General features: G+C 47.3%; 1 protein-coding gene across 1 annotated transcript in view; it reads left to right on the top strand.

The window, feature by feature from the left end:
• Window positions 1-24,367, top strand: part of GGT7 (gamma-glutamyltransferase 7) — a 56,281-nt gene that overhangs the window by 26,442 nt on the left and 5,472 nt on the right. The window contains exons 7-13 of the mRNA XM_019539740.1: window positions 9,249-9,336; window positions 10,653-10,780; window positions 15,776-15,864; window positions 17,846-17,998; window positions 18,586-18,703; window positions 19,817-19,954; window positions 22,625-22,724. Coding sequence (XP_019395285.1) covers window positions 9,249-9,336; window positions 10,653-10,780; window positions 15,776-15,864; window positions 17,846-17,998; window positions 18,586-18,703; window positions 19,817-19,954; window positions 22,625-22,724 — 814 coding nt within the window. The remainder of the gene's footprint in view (window positions 1-9,248; window positions 9,337-10,652; window positions 10,781-15,775; window positions 15,865-17,845; window positions 17,999-18,585; window positions 18,704-19,816; window positions 19,955-22,624; window positions 22,725-24,367) is intronic.

Here is a 24,367-nt window from a genome sequence, read left to right as displayed (position 1 = left end):
AGAATCTGCCACAGCATAGATTAATAGATTGTAAGGCCGGAAGGGACCTCGGAAGATCCATCAGGTCAAGCCCCCTGTACCAAGCAGGAAAGATAACTGGGGGTCAGGTGACCCCAGCAAGGTTACTGTTTAGTCTCCTCTTGAAGATTTCCAGGGTAGGTGATTGCACCACCTCTGGACGGAGCTTATTCCACAGTCTGGACACTCTTACTGAAGAAGTTTTTCCTAATGTTGAGCCTGAATCAATCTTCCAGGAGTTTGTGGTCATTACTCCTGGTTTTCCCCAAGGGTGTCCTGGTGAACAGTTGCTCACCAAGCCCTTGATGTACTCCCCTAGTGTAGCAGTAAGCTGCTACCAGGTCCCCTCTTCAGCCTCTCGTTTCCTTAGGCTGAAGAGTCCCAGATCCCTCAGCCTTTCCTCATATGGCTTGCCTTTTAAGACTCTGATCATATGGGTGGCTCTTCTTTGGACTCTCTCAAGCTTGTCCACATCCTTGTTAAAGTGTAGTGCCCAGAACTGGATGTAGTACTCCAGCTGCCGTCTCACCACTGCCGAGTAAAGCGGAAGAATCAGCTCCTTGGTTTTGCTGGAGATGCATCAATTGGTGCATGCCAGAGTATTATTTGCCCTACTGGCTACAGCATCGCACTGCCGGCTCACGTTCATACTGTGGTTTATTATTACCCCCAGATCCCTTTCATTTGTGGTGCTAGTCAGTTTGGTGCTGCCAAGTCTGTAGGCATGTTGGGGGTTGCTGGTCCCATGGTAGAGCACTTTTCATTTCTCAGTGTTGAACTTTATCAAATTCTGATTTGCCCAACTTGCTAGTCTGTCTAGGTCCACCTGTATCTGCAGCTTATCTTCAAGTGTGACCACGCTTCCCTATAACTTGGTGTTGACTGCAAGCTTTGCCAGTGAGCTCTTCACCCCTACATCCAAATCGTTAATAAATATGTTGAAAAGTACTGGACCGAGCACCAACCCCTGCAGGACACTGCTGCCTACTTCTTGCCAGGATGACACAGATCCATTCACTACAACTCTCTGGGTCCTATCTTGCAGCCAGTTTCTCACCCACCTGACTGTCTCGGAGTTAAGCTTGCAATTCTTCAATATGCTCGTGAGGACATCATGGGATACTAAATCAAAGGCCTTTTGGAAGTCTAGGTATACAATATCAACCTGGTCTCTCATGTCCAGGTGGCAAGTTACTTGGTCATAGAAGGAGTTGAGGTTGGTAAGGCAAGACCTGCCTGCAATGAAGCCATGCTGGCTGTCATTCAGAATCATATCTTCTGGAAGCTTATTGCAGATAGACTCATTAATGAGCTTTTCTAGGATTTTTCCTAGGATGGAAGTTAGGCTGATTGGCCTATAGTTACCTGGGTCCTCCCTCCAGCCTTTCTTGTGGATGGGCACAACACTGGCCCTCTTCTAGTCCTCAGGGACTTCTCCAGAGTACCACGAGCTGTGGAAGAGTTTTGCCAGGGGTTCCAGAATGACTTTGGCCAGCTCCTTCAGCACTCTTGGATGAAGATCATCCAGTCCTGCTGACTTGTTGTAACAGGGGGGCCTCTTCGAGGTCTGTCTATTGGCAACCTCGCCCACCTGTTATGGGCCAACCGCCCACCTTCTCTCCTGCCATGCCTTGTTGGTAATTAGTTGAATGATGTAATTAAGCAGGAGGTTGCCCATTTCCTGCCCTGATGCCAGGGGGTGCTATGTGTGGCTCCATTCCTCCCCTACACTGCAGCCCAAGCCTTGCAGATGGTATTTTTAGATTCCTCTATGTTGGGGTGTAGGCCGTTGTGGGCCTACCCCTTTTTTCTCTCTCTAGCTCAGCCTGTCAGTCAAAAAAAACAATCCACTAATCAGGGTTTGATTCCCATGCTCTAGCTCCCAAAAGAACACCCTCACTTAGGCTCCTGCCCCTCTGTGGCACTGGGGTCTACTCACCCCTGAATACTTCACCATCTCTGGTGCTGGGGTCACTGCACCCTAAAATGCTGCACCCTCTTGGGTGCTGGGGTTCCCACACTGCAGTGGGCCCCCAGTGGGGCCTTGTCCTTCCCCAGATAACCTCACCCAAACCACCAGGTGTTAAACATTAAACAAGGGAGGCAACATGCCTGCTTACTTTAAATGATCGTGAGGATGGCTCCGGGCATGGTGTAGTCTTCTGACAGAGACTGCAGCTGCAGCACCATAGTCATTGGGAGCCCGCCTCCCTGCTGCTCCTCTGGCCTTCTCCACTCACCATTTGTAGGGTCTTGGCCTTCCTCTTCCTGTCACCTGACCAGCTGGCAGGGCTTGAGCCTTAACCCTTACTTGACCGGCTGGCCATGACTGGAAGGTTCTGGACTTAAAGGGGCGACCTTGTCTCTTAGTAACAGGGTTAGGGTTCCCTGTTACACTTGTATATGTCTAATTTCATTAATTGGTCATACACCAATTCTATGGCAATAGTATGGCAGTAGTGGTGATTATTCCTACTGTGCTCATCCTGTACTTTACCTGGCATGATTTTCCCCTTGGTCTGGCTAGGGGGTTTGGATGGCAGATGGGTCCCTTAGTGCCCTGCAGGAGAGAGTCCCCTACCCCCACCACCATGTGCCTCCTCTTGGAGGTGGCAGCAAGCTGCTTACCTTCGTCCTCTCTTGGTGTCACCATCAGAGCCTCCTCATGTGTGGGGAGGGGAGCATACCTGTTGTGCAGGGCCAGGGGAGGAGCAATCTGGCCCTGTGTTTCCTGGAGTGTGAGGTGACTATCTTCCAGGTTGCTCCGGGTCGGTCTTCTTGGTTAGCCATCATGTTGGCTACCATCTATGTCTCTTTTTCCTTCTTCTGGAGAAGGGTATGGCAGTAGCCATCAATGAAGTCTTTGTGGGCCCTGATGGTCCACAGCTGACATAATTTCTCCTTGAGCTCCTGCACCTGGCCCTCCAGAGACTCTACTAGGGAGCACACTTCACAAGCGGGGGTGCCCCCATTCCCAGTTGCCAGCAGCTGCTCCAGGCAGCTTCTGCTGTCCAGGGCCTCAGGCTCTGTCTGGGTGAAGGCCTCAGTGATGCCAGGATGCCTGCAGGTATGACGAGTCACTGTCATGGCTGAGAGCAATTGTGTGGTAATAGGCTATGCTACTACCCACGAACTGGCTTGCAAACTGCCTGCAAACTGGTTCCCCTTGTTTGAAATGCATGAGACTTCCTGTTACTGTATTATCTGAACACTTAACAGCCTTTAATGGATTACCCCTCTCAGCATCCACGTAAGATGAGGAAGTACTGTTGTTCCCATTTCCAGATGGGGAGATGAACCCAGTGAGTCTAAATGACTCTGGAGTTACAGGGATTTTTAACCTACCTGTATCGGGTTGCAGAATTGCTTGCTCAAAAAGTATTTCAGTGTTCATTTACAGTCTTTTGCTACTGTCTTTATTCCTCTGAGACAAACATCATCCTGGTAGGAGTCAACATAACCAAACTCAGTCCATAAATAAAGCACTTAAACAGCACATGGTCTTCTCACAGACCCAAAGAGAATCCTCAGGCATGAGTTTGCCATCACTCGCCCACTGTCTCCCTTATCCCTCCAATCCCTTCAGCCACAGAAAGGGCTCAATCACAGTCTCTCTGCTGCATTCATGGTCCTCTGAGAGAGGGACACTCCTGGAGTGGTCCTCAGGCTTTACCATAAGCTGTCCCACTGGCTCTCTCCCTCTCTACTCTGGCTTTCAGCTCTCAGCTTCCAGTTCTCCGTTCTCTGGGAGCTCTCTCTCTCAGCCTTACCTTGGCTCTCAACACTTCCTAGCTCCCTTCCTTGGGAGCCTTTAGCTTCCTGTGGCCTGCTAATTGTCTCCTTCAGCTGGCCCAGTCATCCTAGGCAGACTGTAATATTTCAGTTTTCTTTCTCCTCCTTATCTTGGTTGAAAGATAGCCCTTCAACTCTACTTCTGGGTCCCCTGGAGCTAGCTGTGCTCTTTTTGTGCTTTGGCTCAAGCTTCGATCGTTTTTGGGCCACAGCCCCCCCTGCTTGTCTTTTGCCCAGGGCAAAGCTGCTCTCCAGCTGATTCTGCAGTTCCCTGGCCCTAATTTTTCCCTTTCTGGGCTTTGGCCCAAGTTTTGACAGCTTCAGGGCTGCAACTTTCCTGTGCATTCTTGCCCAGGGTGAAGCTGCTCTACTCAGTTTGTTCTGAGCCCATCCCCTGCCAGGACTCAAACCACACATGCCCCTCATGGGCTATCTTTTTGCCTGCCCCTCTGGTGCTATGGGACCACCCTCCACCCCTATAGTCCTACCCAAACCACTGGTAATATAACATAAACATTGACTCCCCATACAAACAAGATATTCAGTTATACACAAAACATAAGCCCAGTGGCTAGCTTGAATAAATTCAAATGCTTCCACTCAGGGATCTACCCCCTGCCCACCTGCAGAGGTTCCCATCAGGGTCTGTGGCTTGCTCCAGGGTAGTGCTTAATTACTGCCCTGCTGGCCTTGACAAGACCCTCTTCCATACTTCCAATCTTGGACTGCCCACTCCCTGCAGCCTGCCCAGAAAAGGCATGGTTTCCCACCCCCCCGGGATCTCCTTTCTTCTTTCTGGGACTGCCTCCTACCCATACCGACCACAGTCTTTTCAGCTTCGCCATAGGCCAGCCTTTGCTCTTAGGTCCCTACTTCTGTGGAGGATAGAGGCTGGTTCTCTGCTGGGGCTATATCCAACTCTGAAGTTCTATCGACCCCTGGGTGGCTGTGTTGCTGTCTGGTACTCTTCATATAGAGCAGTCTCTTAGTCTGTTTTTACCCCCGTGGGTCTGCCACACAACATCTGTCCATTCAGCCTTACCATCGCAAGTGTAGCATCCCTGGGGTGGGCAAATGTAACCATCTCCATAAAGTGCCTCTGCCCAGCTTTGTTCCATCAAACAGCTGCATACCTCACCACTCCTGCTTTCTGAAACACCCGTCTGAGCCTCCTGCAGTTGACCCTGAAGTTGAGGTTCCTCCCAAACACAGGAGACCCCAAGGGACCAGCCCTCCAGTCTGGTTCACCCCTGGGCCAGATATTGGGATCTTTCTTCCTGGCTGCAGCCAGTGTTGTTGCTGTTCTCTCATCTGACTCATAGTTGCTGGTGGGGATGCCATCTGTCTTCCCCAGAGACAACTGCTGCTTGGGTCCACTGGTCCCCGTCATGACCTGCGGGACCTTTTCTGCACACTGTAGTTTCCCCACTTCCTTTGCTGCCCAGTGAGGTTCTCTCCCTCTTTTTAAACCCTGGGATCCCTCTTGGGTTGTGGTCCTCTCCCCACTTTTTCTCCATGTTTCTTTGTGGGAACTGTGCACTCCTAGCCATGGCTTCAGACAGCTTTATCTCTAGGCTGGTGAGCTTCTCCTTCTCTGCAAGTGCCCACTGATTTTTCTTTAACTTGTTTTCCATCTCCTCCACCTGCTGTTCCAAGGCTCACTTAGTCTTCTTCAACTCATGCATATTCTTGTCAGCTGCACCGTTAGAACCCCTTAGGTTCTCCATTTTAGTACAGAGTTGTGTACTGAGTTGTTCCAGCTTGGCTTTCCACTCCAGGACTTCTTCCAAAGCTTGAGCAAGTGCCTTAATCTCCTTCTCTCTAGCTTTGACCTCTCCTCAGTTTCACTCTTCTGCATATCGGGCAGAAAGATTCTTCTCTTCTGTCAGCATCTGAGTAAACTCTGTTTTTTTTCCTCCAGGTTGGAACCAATCCAGTGCTGTCTATCTATGTCAACCATAAAATTCTCAAGCTCCTGTTGCAGACTACTCTTTGTTTCTTCCAAGCTATTATTTTCTCCTCAAAACATTGCCTCAGAGCTTTGAAGTCTTTCTGCAGCTTCTTCCTGACTTCCTCCACTGCCTTTAGGCAGTCCTGACCATCATCTGTCTTCTTCCTCAGGTCTGCTATCCACTTCTGGAGAGCCTGCAGCTTTGTTTGGCCCCTTTCAGCTTCTGCTACAATTAGCTACTCAAACACTTACTTTTCTGCCTCTGCAGCCAACAGGTGTCTCCACTCATTATTCCTTCTCTCCATTCCTTGTGGTCATCTGCTGTCTTAAGGAAGCTACTGCAGACTCAGCCTGCTCGCAGCTTTGGTGTTCACTCTAGCTGTAGTTGAAGGTGTGCTGCCTCCTTGGCGATCCCATCAGATAACAGCTGAGCATCTAGCAGTTCATATCTCAGCTCTTTTAGGGTTCCGGGATTAGTACTCACCTTTGCTTCCCCCTTGATGCCCTTCACTTCCCATATTAGGGCAGAGGACACCTCTTGCCCCTTTAACAGGGCTTTTGTCTTTATGCTGAGCAACCCTTGAAGCTACTGCGGTTCACTTCAAACTGCTTTAGGTCCCTTTAAACTGCTACAGTTCCCAAAGTGTAGGGATTCACTTCACAATGGTACAGTTCCCTTTAACTCCTGCACTGAACTTCGTTGGTTCAGTTCCCTTTAGCTGCTGCAGGGTCCTTTAGATTTCTGTAGGGCCCTCTATATTGCCTGCATTCTCCACCATGTGTAGCGGGTTGCAGAACTGCTCACTCAGACAAACTTTGTTTCAGTGTTTGTTTATAGTCTTTTGCCACTGTCTTTATTCCTCTGGGCCAAACCCTCTCCTGGCAGGAGTTAACATAACCAAACCCAATCTGTAAATAAAACACTTAAAAAGCACAGGATCTCCTCCCAGACCCAAGGAGAGTCCTCAGTCATGGTTTTGCTGCCACTTGTCTGCTCTCTCCCTTGTTCCTCTAGTCCTTTCAGCCACAGAAAAGGCTCACTCACAGTCTCTCCACTGCACTTGTGGTCCTTTGAGAGAGAGGCACTCCTGGTGTCCTTAAGCTCCACCATGAGCTGACCCGCTGGCTTTCTCCCTCTCAGCTGTCCACTCTCTGCTTTTGCTTTCAGCTCTCAGTGTGCCCAGAGGGGGGAAAGCTCTTTCTCAGCCCTACCTCAACTCTCAACACCCAATATTTCTGTTACTCCGTAGCTCCCTTCCCTGGAAGCTTTTAGCATCCTGTGGCCAGCTAAATTATCTCCCTCAGCTGGCCCAGTCCTCCTAGACAGCCTGTAATCACCCCTGACTGCCTGCAGCTAGGCTGTAGCCCTGCAAGCCTGCAGACTGCCCCCAGGCTCATTGAGCTAACAGACTGCACCTAGGCCTGTTGAGCTAGTAGGCTGCTACACTGCTATATTACCCAATCAAGATATTCAGTAAATATCCTCATTTGCAGGAGCCCTCTGTGATAAACTACGGGAGCAGAAAAATGAATGTATTAACATGCAGGACATGTTCATATAGGGCTAAATTGTCAAAACAACAGTAGGTTGATGTGAATGTGCAAGTGAGGGGTTGCACTCACCTCAATGCAGGCAGGTATGAGCTGCAAGTTATCTGCCCAGGGTCACCCTTGAGGTCTGTGGCAGAGAGGAAACTGAATTTGTCTCCTCCAAGTCCCAGTGCCACAACCACTGGACCAACCTTCTTCTTCTTCATAATCTAGTCCAGTGGTTAGTTACTTTCACGGTTAAAAATCTGCATTTTATTCCCAGAACACAAGGGGCATAGATCCATGCCTCAAATCCAGAGACTTTCCTGTGGTTCTGGATTTGAATTCTTTAGGTCATGACTGTTTCTACAGTAGTTCTGAAGTGTGACTCATTAATACTAGTAAAGCACTTTAAGATACTTTAATGAAAAACACTGGGGAAAGGTAAAATGTTACCATTTTCCTGATTATTAGTGCAAAAGTGGCCTCCACCTCATTACTTCATTGTATTAGAGATGTAGACCTCATTACCCCACTCTATTAGCCAATGGCATGTACACATATGCCTGACAACTGCTCCATCACGAGCTAATTAGCACATGTTGGAGCAGACTAATTAGTATGTTCCAGCAGCTTTGGTATCACATGTATTGGGCATTCCTGCCCTTCAAAATAATGGCTCTGGCACTTTAACTAAAGCTTGAATGAGCTTTAGTTAAAGCTCCAGTGCCATAGCAAGGAAGTTTGGCGCCCAGGGCAAGCCCGTAGCAGCAGCCTACCCTTGCCCCATGCACAGATCCAGGGGGCACATGCCCCCCCAAGCTTGCCTGGGGGTGCACACAGCAGGGGGAGCTGCTCCCCATGCCCTCTTTGGACAATCTGATTATGGCTCCATCATGGGCTCCATGATGGAGCCATAATCAGATTGCCCCAGTGCCAGCCCCAATGCCAGCCCACTTCTACCCTCTTCTCTTTCACTGGGAGGCCTCAATCTTCTCCCCTCATGCCCCTTCCCCCCACAACAGTCTCATCAGCAAGACACTGCTCTCCAAGCTGCTGGGCTGGTCGCATTCATGCTGCAGCTGCACACATGCATGCAGCATTTATCAGTGACATTATCAGCCCCATCATCCAAAACTTTAAAGAGTATTTATAACAGAATATCGACTTGTAACTCGCCTGTTGGCACCCCTTTTCTTGGGCGCCCGGGGGGTTGCCCCACTCACCCCTCCCTTGCTATGGTACTGTAAAGCTCCCCCACTGCAACTTGGAGTGTGGGATGCTGAATACATGAGACGTCTCAAGCGCTTTCATTAGAGCGGCTCCTCTGCTCTAATTAAAGCATCTTCCTCCCCTCCACCCTCCCCAGAGGTCATGTAAGAACAGTCCAAGTGATTTATGCAGCAAGATGTTTGTGGCAGGAGTTAAAGATAAAAAAGGATCCCTGTGTCCATCTGCCACTGGAAATAAATAGGAAAAAGACCAAGGAAGAAGGAAAGGGAACCTTCTGGGCTCCCTATGGCATGTACAATGCAACAGAAAAGGTCTCTCTCAAAGGATAAGCATGTTCCAGAAAAAAACTGAGTAGGGCAAATATAAATACAGTGGGCCAAATTTATCCCTAGGACCAACCCCTGTCCTATAAGCATGGCAGGCAGGGAGATGCAGAGCTGTTTCATAATGCCCATCACTTGGGCAAACTACTGAGATGAGCTACAGAGCTTCACAGTAAGCCGACACCTAGGCATGGGATCCCAGAGGCTTCTGTTCATGAAGTCTGGGTTTTTCAAAGGCAATCAAGCACTCCGATTCCACTGAAATTTATATGGGCCACTAACTTCCACCCAAAGTTTATGTAACCAAAATCAGAACCCAGTGTTTGTTCACTGGCTTGAGAACTGCAGTATCCCATCAACTCCTCTTTTTAATTCATATTCTGCCTTGTTCTTCTATTCAGGTCAAAAATTATGGAGGAGTCTTGACAGAGGTAGACTTCAGTAACTACAGTGCCCTGGTGAAGAATCCAGTCCACACAGTGTATCGAGGTAAAATCTCCTGACTCCCGTGCTGCAGTGCATCAAAGTCTACATCACCTGATGACATGTTCTAACACCAATTAGAAACCGCAAATCTGACCTGTCTCACCAGTATAGGGGAGAAGTGAATGCAGAAAATAACGCAGCACGGAACTATTTAACACTGTCTGCAGCAGCACAAATCTGTGCAGGGCAGTAACATTGTTCCTGTTACCTTCCTGTTGCAAACTAGTGATTGTGGCATTATCTAACTGAGTCCCTGCTGAGAAGCAATCCCACTGTACTCAACCCTACTCTGTATGTATTCAAGCCTGGCAATTAGACAAACTAGATGCTTTCAGATTTTGAGTGTGTGCGTTCAATGGGCTTTCCTAAGGCAGCCTGAGAGTGGCACTGGGGCGCACGCTTAGAGTCTCTGAGCTGCCTGTCTTGCTGGGCCAATATGTAAGATTCATGTTGTCCTTGAAAGCAACTGGTGGCGTTTTGATCATATTGATGCAATATTCTAATGTATGCTGCATTGTATCACAGTATGTGAATTAGCACTGCTTGCAAGTAGCTCTCGCATGTGATCTGCGAAGAGAAAAACGTGGGCTTATACCCCCTTTAGTCTCTTTATAAAGGATACTGAGGGGCTGGAAGGTTTTAAGTTTTTGATGGAGTTATTTTGCTTTACACAGTCTTGGAGTCTGGTTCAAAACTTTTAAACTTACTGAATAGAAATCTTTTATCTATCACTCAGTGATTTGTTTGCTTCCTCATAGTCAGTGATGTCATAACCCAAGGATGGCTGGTCTGCAGCACAGGTGCCACAAGTGGCATGGGCAGCCTGTGTGTGTGGCATGCAGCCAATTGGGGAAGGGACAAGCAGCACAAAGGCAGATAAGGCAGAAAGCAGAGCATCAGATCAGAGAGGTAGCACAGGCAAGGAAGCAGAAAGAAAAGCAACAACTTGGTCAGGGAGCACAGAACAGAAAATGGAGCAGCAGATTGGGTAAGAAAAAGGGATTAGAGTGGCATTTGGGGTGGGGAAGGGTGCAGGGCTAATCTGTAGCATACCTACTGAAAAAGTTGGCCCCCACTACCCATTATTTGTTCAGTCATTCATGTTTGAGATAAGATCTGAGTTTCTGCTATTAAGCACAACAGCATTTCATATAGGAGAAAAAACCTCATGGCTTAAGAGATTCTCTCACACTTTTCCTGGATTTTGTAAGATTTTTCTTCCTTTCCTTTGCCAGTAGTGCACTTGAAAGCTTTCCAGACAGAAGAGACCTGTACAGTCTTGACAAAGCAGTTACACTCTTCTCCTCTCACCCTGACAGGTCACCTCATTCTTAGCCCTCCACCTCCCCATGCAGGCCCTGCATTGATTGCAGCTCTGAATATCCTGGAAGGCTTAAATATCACAAGCCAGATATCCAGGGAAAATACCTTCCATTGGATAGCAGAGGTAAGCCAAAGACAGCTAGTTAGCCATATGTTGATATAAAAGGACTTTATTTGTTCATTGATTGTGCTAAAACTATTTATGACAAAACAGGTTGCTAAGGGTTAAATCTGGGCTTTGACATTGTCTCACAAATGTGCAGTAACTTAGGGTATCCTGGGGTCTCTCTACTGTCTGAGTACTTGAATAATGCTCTCTCTTCCTAAACAATACCTGCATTGCCATGTATTTCCTGTATTTAATTTGACAGGGTGAGAAGTCCACCCTGTCATGAGACCCTGAAAACACAAAGAACAAAAGAGTACTTACCATGCTGGTGAGCCCAGCCTCGGGCAAAGCCCGGGCTGAGAGCCCTGGATAGTAATTAGCCTGATCAGCTTGGAAAGCTGGCTAGGCAGTGAATAGGAGGCTGCAGCCATCCTCACAGCTGATCGGCATGAGGAATTAAAAGGGGAGCCAAGCAGGCAGTCAGCATTGGCTAGGGAGAGAAGTGGGCCCAGGAAGAAACCCAAGGGAATGTAGGGAGATGGTAACAACAGGCTGACTAAGGGGACTCAGGAGAAAGAATCTTGAAGACTGACTTACCTTGGAGGCAGGGAGACAAGGTGGCTACAACATCCAAGCTAGTCAGTCCAAGTCTGGTTGGGCATGGGCAGCCATACCATGGACCTGGAGGAAAGAAGAGGCGGGACCAAGAGTTTGGGTGAGTTTGAGGTGTTGGGCTCCTGTGACTCTTCACTGAAGGATAAGGGCAAAGACGAACTGCAGGACAGTTGGCTTGGGACCCGAGCAGGGAAGAACGGGGCAAGCGACTGAGAACAAGAAACCAGCCACCTAAAGGCTGATCAAGGCAGTCTGGGGGCTGAGACTCCCACAAAGGAGAAATGATACATGGAGCCCTGTGAAGTGGAGCCAGCCTTCTAAGTTATGGAACTAACATCAACCTTCTCATAGGACTGTTGTGACAGAACAGCCTTTGGGATGTCTGTCACTTTAAGGACTGGAACAGGGAGCTGCCAGGTGGCTTATGAGAGTGGCCATTTTGGAGAGCAGCCATTTTGGGAGAGCTCTGTTATAGGAGCAGAGCATTTTGAGATCAGCCAGTGGGGAGTAACATTGCCTGATGGAGCTCCTGCTCCAGGAATAACTCGGAGGTAAGGGTGTAGTTATGGGAAGGAGGAGGCCTCATTGGTCTTGGGCACCCTGCCGGGATAGGGTGGCCTGGTGGTCCTGCCTCTGGCAGGTCAGGGCCACTTAAATACCAGGACTAAGAACCTCCCTGGTGCAAAGTTTGGGTGGGTTACTAGAGAGTTGAGTGGGGGACAGGTAACCTTATTGAGAAGTGCCTGAGTGCTATGGGGTGTTGGACCCCAGAGGTGGGCCAGGGATGCTGAATGAGCACCACCTGAACCCAAAGTGGGTAAGACCCTGGGCCCTGAGAGTTGCAGGACGGAGTTGTGGGGCCAGTTAAGCTCAGAGAGGAGTGGCTGAATCCTAAAGGGTGGAAGACCCCCCGGCCCTAATGTAAGGGGTAGAGTTGTGGCCCGAGAGGAGTGTAACGGTCTGGTGAAGGGCCAGGGATGAAGTAGGCCTGTAGTTGACCAATTGCTCAGTGCTGCTTGGGTGAGGGTCACAGGAGAGGCCCAGAAGTCCAGGACTGACTGAGGGATGAAGAGAAAAGCCTGAGGATCTCCTAGGAGTAGGGCAGAGTAAGTGTGGCCTGAATAGGCAGTATGCAAGAGACCGGATGAGAGCTGGTGGAGTGCAAGAGGCCCCAGTGAGAGAGGGGTGGTGTGTGTGTGTGGCCCCAAAGTGGGCAGTATGATAAAGATACAACTGTGTGCTCAGTTTGGCCCAGCCTTGAGCTGGAGTATCATCGCACAATGAGACATCAGCAAGGCATGGGACAAGTGTAGGGTTGGTAGGACCCATGGTCATTTGGGTGCACGAAGGGCAGCCTCCCACCTATTTGACATCATAATCATTTATCAACAAGGCATGGCAAGTGAACAAGGCAGGTGGCTTGCCCAGAGACAAGGGCGTGGTCATAATAGTACCAGGTCTGGAAGGTGCCTTTGTCACAACTGTATTCATCTTTGGTCCCTTCCTTTTCCATCTAAGTCATGGCGGGTGAGTTCAAGGAGACTATCTGGTCCAGCATGAAAGAGTCAGCAGTTTTACTTTAGGAGGACACAGCTAATCTTCCACAGTAATCATCTCCACAGAACGATTCAGCAGCAGTGAAAGACAGCCCTGTCCATTTCCTCATTGCTTAGATCCATCTAATATGCCACCCACTTAGTTGACTGTCAGAAAGACCTTTTACGACAAGGTGCTGACAGCCTGTAGACATCTGTTTCCTATTTGTGACTGGGATTTGGAACAATTAAAGAAAGGACTGCCTCCACTGGGATGCTTCCCAGGTTTTACAATGAGCCTAACTGCCTGCTGGACAGGATTTGGGAGATTCCTCAGCTAGAGCATGGGTGGGCAATTATTTGGGCCTGGGGTATGGGCCTGGTCCAGGAGTGAGATGGCTGGGATCCTGCCCTTACCTGCCCATCCTGCTCCCTTTACAACTCACCAAAACTCCCTATGTGGAATGGGGCCATGGGTGGGCTGGGAGCATTGTTTGGGAGCGGGATCAGCAGGTGAGGCCAGGATCTCACCCGTCTCACACCTGGACTAGGCCCGTCTTGTAGTCCCAACCCCAGAAGCAGTTCCCTGCCCACCCAGCCACGTGCCCTGCCCATGCAACTCTTGGCTGGTCTCCATGAAGACCCCAAGATCACAGAGAGGGGATAGTGTGAGGCCAGAGCTGGATGACCAGGGACATGTGGGGCCAGGGCCCACGCAGAGCTGTGATGTGCTCCCTGCATGCCTCTTCCTGCCTGGGTGCTAGGTGCTGGGAGTTGGCTGGGGGTGAGGGGAGGGAGGCAGGGGCTACATGTAGCAGAACTTGCCTGGATGTTGCAGCCTGTGGCTACCTCCGCAGCAGTCCTCAGGGGCTGAGCTCTGCCTGTTCCTGCCAGGGGCAGCCTGCACCATGCTCCTGCCCAGGGTTGTCGTCCCTGGACCCGGCCAGCATGAACAGCTTATTGGAGGGGGGGGCTGCTCCTGGTGTGGCTGCAGCCACCCAGGTGCTGCTCATCTCCCCTCACCTCCAGCAGCAGCTCCTTTTGCTCCTGCCTCTACTGCACTGCTCTGGGTAGGGAGGAAGTTTCAGCTGGGTGGCTCCTGCCCAGTGCATACAGGCTCTGGCTCCAGCTCCTGGCTCCTTTCTACCGTGCTGGGTCAGACCCTCAACTTTTTAAAGGATGTTTTAGTCTTTGCGATTATGGAGAAAAGCCTGGAAATATGACCCCAGTGCACCCTAAAGGATCATTATGCCGATAATACACAACAATATCCAATATTTATTATTTTTTTTAAATCTCATGAATGTTATGATAATCTCATGTTTTTTGCATGCTGGAGGTTGCATATTATACACCTATAGATAATTGCAGGTTCTTATGTCCCTGTTACTGTGGGTGCTGTTCTGTTGCTAGATAGCTAGTAGACTTTCAGCAGGGTTTTAATGATCAAGCCTTTAATGCAAGTTATGTTGCTGAGTTGTTGAGTTAAATTCTGTGTTGTGCTTTAAGGGACATAACCCAGAAATGTGTAGCTCAGAGTCAGCAGAAGCAAAGCATCTTTAAACTGGAGCTTGTAGGGTGCATCTGTGTTGCCCCATGCTGTCTGTTCTGATGGAACTCTTCTGTGGCCACCCAAGGGGCTCTAACAGCCCCATTCATTGCAGCCAGCAGTAATCCCTTACACAGGATTCTGACTAGCGGCAAATAGTTGTCCCACAAGTTAATAATCTTTTATTGCACATCAGAAGATAAATTATGACCCCGAAGGGAAATCTGTGTGTACCGCATATGACAAAAGTTAATATGAATCTGGGCTATAAATCAAAAGGTTTAAGCACTGACTTAAAACTACAACGATAGCTACACCAACTGGAAACTGAAATAGTCTAATAAATCATCTCAGTCCCATGGCAATGTACTGAAAAGCATACTTGTTCTTGTAACTTTTGCTTTTGGTGATCTATTATGAAGCTGTCCTGATCTTAAGAAGCTGTCAATCAAATCACAACAGTTTTGGAAGGGAACAGGATGTGCATATCCAGGAGGTTTGGGCAGGGTTCCAATACTTCTCCCTCCTTCTGCAGCTAATCAAAATCAGCTTTTCAACCTCAAACCGGTGGGCCAACTCTTAGATCAGGGGCAGATAGGTGTTCTGGGTGGTATGTCGTTTTTGTCCATGGTTTTTGAAACATGATTCACCCTGGTAAGACTGTGTATTTATGAGATGCTATATCTGCAGTATGCTTTATAAATGCTGGCTCTTTGAATGTCCTGGGATTAACATTTTCCATTCAAGCCATTTGGATGTATTCTAATTAGAAACATGGAATTCAGGAGCTTTAGTTAGAGTGGTTAATGAGCATTCTGCTCTGGGACTGCTGGTGGAACTATGTACTATAAGCATGTGCATATACAGCAGAAGAGTCCCCTGGGAATCCAGCATGATTTTTATCATTGCAATGAATGCATAGGAAAGTAGTAATTATTAACTGGCAATTAAATGGGAAGTAATGGTCTGATGGTTGCATTTTTAGAAGTATAGTAACACATCAGCTGAACAACTATGCACTTGCATGTTTCACGTCAGCCACTTGGTATATGAATATCGCAGGGTACACTCTGGTCTCCTGTAATACTTCCTGTATAAACAAAGCTGGTATCCTTGTTTGTCCTGTCCACGCACTTTACTCCTCCTTACTGAGGTACTGTATATACAGAACCAAGTTTCCAGAAATGTTAGCTTCAAGAAGAGGTAGCTTATATGTGAGAAGGATAGGTACCTTTCTTTATCTGGACAGTGGAAGGTGAGATTTCTTGGGTCACATAAATATTGTTCTTTCTTTCTCTGTGTTCAATTTAGACATTAAAAATAGCACTGACTCTTGCTAGCAGCTTGGGAGACCCCTCCTATGATGCATCTGTAGAAGCATCTGTAGAAGACATGGTGAGGTAGGTCTGCATACACTGAGTACTTTGAAGAACTGTATTGAATCTTGTTAGTTTTACTGTCCTGTCTTAATCCTTCACATGGCACAAAAAGCCTCTATACTTCTTCTATGTATCTTCTTCATTTTGCTGATGAAAAGGTAGTTTTTCAACAGCCTCCCTATGGCACAAGCTGTGCTACATTCAGCAGTTAGCAGCATACCCAGCTGAGCAAAAATAAATTTGGTCTAGAAAGGTTGCGAGGCTTGCCAATGGGCTTTCCTTGTCTGGATTCTTCTGGTGACAGGCTTCCCACCCTCTTTAAAAAGAACAAAAAAAACCAGAACAACCCTATTTAGAGGCTCCCATCTACCATGTGAGCCTGTCCAGTGTTCCCTGGCTGTTGTTCCTCCCTCAGCACGCTGATCAGTGTTTTATGCCCTCATAGCATGTCTACCATGTGGCATGAGGGACCATGTTGGGGTTTCAAACTCAATCTCTCATACTGCAGATCAGGGCTTAGTTATTGGTAATGAAATGACGCTGAATGTAGTTTGCCTTTTTTCTGGGCTCTGATTGACACTAGTTAGCTATATCAGAATCAGCACTAGTCAGCTGCAACTGTTACTAATGCCTGTGTCAACAACAGGTAACTTTGTTAATTTAGGCAAGGCCTTTTATATACCATATGTTTTTGTATGCATTTGTTTTCTAAAAACCGACTGCTGGCTACTTAAGCACACATTATATGCAAGAAATGGTAAGCACGGTTTCTGCTGGTCCTCATCAAAAGTGAAAGTAAAATTTTTACATGATTTACAGGGAGTGGAACAAGAAGTAGGCTCCACCCCCTAGCTCCTGCTACTCAGTTACTTACTACAAGGAAAGCTAGTTTTTCTTTCATTTTGCCTTCAAAAACAAGGTACATATTTTATTCCAGGGAACGTTGTATACAAGAAAATATGGTATGCGGAAGGCCATGTCTCTCTAGTCCCTTCTACACAGTAGAAGAGGCATGCTAAAGCCTAGTCCCTGCTGGAAAGTATTGCTACAGCCCTTTCCTGAGCAGTGGCAACGTACAGTAACAGCACTGGGAATTGCATCTAAACCCTGTTGTGTAGACATAAACTGTTAAACTGTGTTATAACCTACTTAAAGTCAGACCTAAGGGCCCAGCCATGCTGCCAGTATGACTGGGTGTTTGCAATCAGTATAGGATCTGAATCCTATCACTAGGTCTTCCCCAGAAGGATGTCTGCATACTGTGGGAATGCCAGGCTCACCTCTAGTCTGGAATGAACAATAACGTTTTACTCGAACCTTCTCCCCAGAGCTGGATGCTCCTAGAATTTTTCTTCCAAAAAAATCGCTCAGCTCACACCCTAGGTTCTGCTTTACTCTCTAGAGAGTACTTTTCCCATTTCATTTGTAGCTAGGCTGAGTGATGAAGATGGTAATGTCTGCCACACTGAGCCAAAAAAATACAAGTTAAACCTTTCCTGCCATGACCTGGTATGAGGGTGGGCTGTCTGAGGGACACAATACCAGCCTGCTATACTGATTACAAAAAACAGAGTTGAGTTGTGTTAACACAGCAGCTGTTTTTCACACTGTCACTATGTTTTGGACACCTGTTCCAACCACATCCATGACAGAGCCTTGAGCCAGCCCTCAGTATCATAGTATTTGGCAGTCTCACAGTATGATCCCTTTTTGTTCTGTAAAATATTAGTAATACTTTGCCTGCCTGCTTCCATTGAACCTCTCTGAACTCCCAGGTGTTCAGTGCCTTCTCTCAGATATAAGACCAGAAATTGCTCATTATCTTTCATTTCCACAATCAGAAGAACGCTCCTGCCACAGTCCAGCCCCTCCCAGGCAAATGCAAGAGCCAGCAGTTAGTAGTGGCTAGTAGATTTATCCTATATAGAAGATGTTCTGCTTTTTATGCTCACTGGGTTTTTGTTTTTTTTTCCCTCCCCCTCATCCTTTCTTATCACTGCAGCAAATCAAAGGCTGGTGTCCTGCGTCAGCTGATTAATGACTCCCAGTCCTTCCCTTCTGGTCTCCATATTCCACCATTTTCCATGGAGAGTGGACCCTCTGCTAGCCAGGTCCTTGTTATGGGACCTGATGACTACATTGTTGCTGTTGTGAGGTAAAAGTTTTATTTTTTCAGTGTGGATGGTTACAGAAAAAAGAGAGCATAGAAAAAAGGTTAATTCAGTGTGGAGGGTGCAGGAAGGAGTCTAATAATGATGGGATCCAAAGCCCGTCATCTTTAACTCACTAATTTGGTTTGGATCACTCCTGGATGCAAGTCATTACCATCTGGTGGCTGTCCAGTTGCCCATATAAAATACATTGGTGGTCCCAGTCTAGCCTCTGATAGAGGGATGTTCACAAATTTTTTCCCTCTAGTTTCTGTTCTTAACAGAGTCCTAGGATTGACTAGGATATAGATTGAAATGCCCTATCACCTCCAAGTGATTTCATCAGCACTTGGCAGGGCAGAGTAGAAGTTTGCATCACTGCTACCCACACTGTACCTGTTCCACAAAGTACAGAAAGCTTCCTTCTCCAAGGTTATTAGAGGGAATCTTTCACCAACATTAAAAATTTACTGAAAATCCTTTACCAAACCAAGGTGAACAGGGGAATCTGGGCTAGGACTGTGACAGTAGGAGGCCTGCAGCGACAACAATCACTGGAAAGGCAGTTACAAGATTTCTTCATATTTTTCAGTTCCCTGAACCGTCCATTTGGGAGTGGAATAATAACCCCTTCTGGAATCCTACTGAACAGTCAGATGTTGGACTTTTCCTGGCTGAATAAGACATCCAATCACTCCTCTCTCAGCCCGGTAATAAATTACCCAAAGAAGTCTTGGTCTGAATTCTTTTGGTTTTAACTACTTTAATTCTGAAATTACTTCCGTAAGGAGGCTGTTTATGTCTTATGAATAACCCAAACTGAACACCCTGGTTGCTACTTATCATTCCATTCCATGTACTATAGAAATAGGATATACAGTTGAGAAAGTTATTTGCATGTGTGATCTGTCCACAAATAATTTGTCCTCTTACTACAAGGAGACCCTAGAGTCTAGCATAGCTGCACTGGGGAAAGTGTGCTTTTCCTAAAGACTGGTCATAAACTGAATGACCATACTTGTCTGTTGAATGAAATTAAAGTTTCTGTTTGCAAATTATTACTCTGTAGAATGAAATAGTAGCAGACAGTGGGAGAAAAAACCTGAAGTCTCAGACAGAGAGCCTTATTGGCCACTGCTGGTCATTTCTGTGCTAAATTGCATTTTTGCCACACATTTTTAAACAGTTGACACTGTCCACTCCAGAAATAGCTGCATCGTATTAGTGAGTGCTGTAACTTCTGTATACAGTTTATAAAAGGTTTTGGATGACGTGAATAAAAGGTATTAGATAATGCCAAATACTGGGTGCATCTACATGTGCAATTAATGTGAAGCAATAAATTCTGGAGTGGTTTGAGGTGGAGTAAACTGCTCCCAGTTGCAACCTCTACACATGTGCCTGGGATAGCAGCAATTTGAGCTGGGGTGGAGCAGGCTCCTGGCTGGCTGGGCTGACTAGGTGGAATTTATGTCCATGGTTGGTGTTTTGGTGCAGAAAATTATTCCGCTGGAAGATAGTACTGCCTGGGACAGTACTGTCTCACAGTGTAGTTAATTAGTTTATTGCGCTGTAATATTGGTGCAAGTGTAGACAGTGATGCTTTCCTACAGAGCTCATTAATCCACTCCACAATAAAGTGCACGTGTAGATGCACCCACTATTACTATAGCACTGTGAATAGTGTAATAATGAGCCAGCAGTATTAGGATGTCTTACTCAAATGAAAAGAGAAGCAAGTTAACACGAGCAATTTAGGGCTCTGGCAAATCTTTGTTCTGAACTCTGTGATAGTTTAGGTGTGTGTTTTAATTTACCCACAGCGGAATCTTATTCAGCCGGGGAAAAGACCTCTATCCTTTCTACTGCCCACTGTTGTTCGACCAGCAGAAGGGATGTGTGGGACTTATCTCTGCGTGGGAGCTAACAGTGGAGACAAAGCCTTGAGCAGCATCACTCAGGTATGTTTTGAGCACTACTTTTCAGCACATTTTGAACTACTTGGCACTAGGCATGACTAAGCTGGCCTTCCCTTGTGTCTGCATGCTGGTCTTTATATTCACTTTCCTGGAGGTTTCTCATACCAACGTGCCTCATTGCAGAAGAAATGTGAAATAAGTGGTTCCTGGTTTGGGGATGAAGGATTAAAAATCTAAATGTGCAACAGCCCACAAAAAATGAAGTGCTGCAGTAAAACATAGGCAGTGGTGTAAGGTAGAAGGTGAGTTTCACTTCCAATGACAGCCCTAGTTAAGTTGTGTTTGAGCTAAAAGAGCAGGTCTGTTAAACTAAAGGAAGCAGCAGGCTCATAAACCTCAGATGATCTAGCCACTGGAAGGCAATAAAAACCTGTATTGTATTCATACAAGTCACATAAAACTTCCCTGCCCTGTTGTGTCAAAATGCCTTACAATCTGACTTGGAAGACCAATTCCTAGGGTAGATAAGAAATCTGTTACCCCCATTCTATCCTCATCCTCAGTCCTTAGCCTTTCTGCTTTAGCTGCCAACAAAAATGCCAACCAGTGTCATCAGCACAGTAAAAACTTTCATGTGCTGCCAGACAGGCTGGATCCAATCTGTGGTCCAGAGATTATCAGATCAGTCTCTTGAACCACCCAGTTCTATACAACTGGATATATAAAGTTAAAGATATATTTGCTGCAGTTTCTTCATTCTGTTAACCTCACCTACTCTGGCAGCGCCTATAAATGTGGGGAGGCAGAAACTTAGCAAACTTCATAAATCTTTTGTGCCCTTCCACAATGTATTCATAGCTCATCTTCTTAAAGACTGTGAGAAAAATAGGACCTTTGTATTCTGAGGACTGTGGGAACACTGTAGCTGAATGTTGGCTGTTATGCCTAACAGTACATTTTAACACAGGGGTGCCCAACCTCTAGCCCATGGGCCAAATGTGGCCCACAGAGCCATCGTATCTGGCCTGCAGGGCTTACAATAAGCCTGGAAATTTGGTGGCAGGGGAGCAGTGGCCATTAATATGGCCATGCTTCCCGCCCCACCAAATTCACAAACCATAAACCACACATGGCTGGTTAGAACCAGGTGTGCTGTGCCCTCTTCCTCTCTCCTCCCCCTCCATAAGGCTGGGTTGGGGCCAAGTTGCACCGCCTCCCTCCCAACTCTGGTTCATGGTGGAGCCATGCCACCCTCTCCTCTGGGGTGGGTTGGGGCTGGGCTATGCCCCCTTCCCCCGCACAAGGGCAAGTTGGGGCCAGGCCATGTCCCCTTCCCCCCACTTCTTCCTGCAGAACTGGGTCAAGCTCCTTTCCCCTGCAGGCAGTGGCAGATTTACCATGGAATAAACCATGCAGTGGCACGGGGCCCCAATGACAGGGGGCACCAAAATGCAGGACAAATCTGACAAATGATTGAATTTAATAAGCATTGCAAGTTGTGAAGCAGTCCCAGCTTTCTGCATTCTGCAAACTTCTTCTGCAAACTGCTCCAAACATAGTTTTTTGAAGTAGTCTAGGAAAGAATTTGCATTGCAATTTTTTCTCTGTCTCCAATGTTCTTTTTCTTGGCTGGGTCCTGGGGCGGGGGTGAAAATGAAGCTGCGCACAGGACCTAACTAACTCTAAATCCAACACTACCTGCAGGGCCACGGTAGGGCCAGCCTGTCTCAAGCCCCTTCCCCACATGGCTGGATGATGCCCTCTGTGCACACCAGATTGGGATCACTGGCCAGATCCAATCCATGGACAGACCAGGCACTGCCCATCTGGCTTACTGGGGAAAAAGGTTGAGCATCATTGTTTTAGCACATTCCTTTTTGAAATCCTCCACATCTGAGCTTTCTCAAATAGCACCTTGCAATTTATAATCTGTAATGAGATGGAGTCCTTGTCAATGGTGTGATTGTATATGCAGCAGGATAGGATTATTAAAAAGAGGCATAACTACATTTAGTTTTGAGTTACTTTACCTCACTGAAGGCATTAGTCAGAGGAAAATTAAAGGTGCCCAGTTGCCCCTATTTTTGCTTTATTTGATTTAATGGGAACTATAAAGACCTATTTGATTCTGAAAATTGCTCCCTTATGGTTCTCTTTATGAAGAGCCTCTGAAAATACTCATGTAATGAGAAGTCAGTCATTCTTAACCTTTTTAGATTCAAGGAGTTATATACTCAAGGCCTCCCCCTCAAAGTTTAGTTCTTTCCTTTCACTTGTTTGTTGACTAGGGAAAAGTAATAGAGCATTTGTTCTGTTGCAGAGAATTCAGTAACATTGTAGGTCAGAATGTTTGTTTTTTACACTATAGATTCCTCTTTGAAATCTCTGGGTTTATCTGGAAAATCTCATGTAAATGTTGGTGCAGATAAAGGTGCTACTATTGTGTACCACCCCTTAGCACCCTTAAAAAGATCTCGCAACACCCCAAGGTGCCACAGAACCCTCGCTGAGAATCACTACAATAAGTGCTTCTATCTGCAAGTGTAAAAATGAACAGTTACCCATTTTGCATGAACAAATGCAAATTGGTGTTTGCCTGTGTGAGGTATTACATTTTGAAAATGTTAGTGTCACAAATGAGTAACTTGCTTTAGAACTGTATTCCTTAGAGCTTTAACCAAGTTATTAATATCTGTGTCTCTCCTGGTGTAGGTTTTAGTGAATGTTTTAACATTTAACAAGAATTTGAGTGAGAGTTTGTCACTGGGTCGCTTGTACCCACAACTTCAGTCCAACATCTTGCAAGTTGACAGTAAGTATGGGAAACAACATTTATGTTGGTTGACTCCATGTCTACCTTATCAAAAAAGAGAGCATTTTCACAGGGGGATAGCAGGCTACTCTAGTCCTCTCAGATATACCTGTTCATCCTCATCAGTTCCTCTCCATTTTCACATGACCAAACTATAGGTCTTCTGTTTTTTTCAGTCATGACTCATAAACTATCAAGTCCTCAATAACTGTCTTGTTCTTTTTTAGAAATATGTCCAGTGTAGTGATAGCCTGCATCTTGGGGTTCCAAATGAATGTGGCAAGACTTTGATTATGTCTTGAATCTGACTATTGTTTAAGGCAGCCTGTGCCTTCTTATTTTGCAGTGCTTCCCTTTCCTAGAACTAGATATATGCTGCACACCCCCGCCCCCGACACTTTCTCTTTCACTTTGCTTTCCCTGGCCTCTCTGTATCTCCACCCAGCTGGAAAACACACAACAGTATCTTTTTTTATTCTAAAATGTCTCAATCCTTGTGCTAGCTTAAAAGCAGTGTGTTCAAATCATACTTTTTACTGAGTTTCTTGTTGTTTTATTTTTTTTCCTTGAAACTGTACTCCTAAAACCATATTTATTACACAATAATATTAGTTCTTGTTAAAGAAAATGTTAGTTCTCAGGATTTAATACAGGGGAGAGCAAAATATGGCCTGTGGGTCGGATCTGGCCCACAGAGGGACTTTGTCTGGCCTCCGGTGGGTCCCTTGGTCCTGCCTGGCCCAGGCACCATCCGACAATGGCACATCCTGCTGCCTCTTGGGCACACAGTGGGACTGGGGAGGCTCTGTGGTAGGACTGCCTTTCTAGGTAGCTCAGGCAGTGGCACCTCCTTTCAGCTGCCGCTGCTGCTGGCCCCAGCCCCATAGTACCAGTGGGGACCTGTGCACACAGCCCCAACCCAGCCTGTCCTGCACCTGTTCTGGACTTGCCAACCTAGGTTGAGCAACAGCAGCAGCAGTGGTGGCCAGGCAGAAACAGTTGCTCAGCATGTGGGAAAAGCGGCTCCTTCCTCCTGCTGCTGCAGCTGGCCGGGGCCCCCGCTGGGCTGCTTTGCGTTTGTTCTGCGCTGCCACTGCTGCCCCACTGGGCCTCCTGGAGGTGGCAGTGATGGCAGTGGAGACACAGGCCAGGCTGCCCTGGGCTCCAAGCAGCTGCAGCAGAAAGGGCCTGGCAGTGGTGAGGGGGAAGGGCCACTTTTCCCCCATGCTGAGCAACAGTTTCTGCCCAGCTGCTGCTGCTGCTGCTGCTCAGCTTGGGCAGGCGAGTCCAAAGCAGGCGCAGGGCGGATTGAGGTGGGCTGGGTCAGGGCAGTGTGTGTGGGTCCTCCCTGGTACCACAGGGCAGAGGCCTGTGATGGCAGCAGCCAGAAGGAGCCACTGCCACCTGGGCTGCCTAGAAGGGCAGTCGAGCCACAGAGCCTCTCCAGCCCCACTCTGTGCCCAGGGGGGCAACAGGAAGCAACGTGGGTGGGTGGTGCAAAGCAGGCGTGGGGTGGGCTGGGATCGGGGCTGTGCACTTAGGTTCTGGCTGGTCTGCTCTTGCTGGGGTGAGTCTGGAGCAGGTGTGGGGCAGGGCTAGGATTGCATGTCGTTAGCAATGGCAGGGGGGCTCTGCAGGGTGTG

This window comes from Crocodylus porosus, unplaced genomic scaffold (genome assembly GCF_001723895.1).
Source record: "Crocodylus porosus isolate Cpor-Errol unplaced genomic scaffold, CroPor_comp1, whole genome shotgun sequence".
In the NCBI taxonomy this organism is placed as follows: Eukaryota; Metazoa; Chordata; order Crocodylia; family Crocodylidae; genus Crocodylus; species Crocodylus porosus.
Note: the sequence above shows the minus strand (reverse complement) of the source record. Positions and strands in the feature narration are given on the sequence as shown.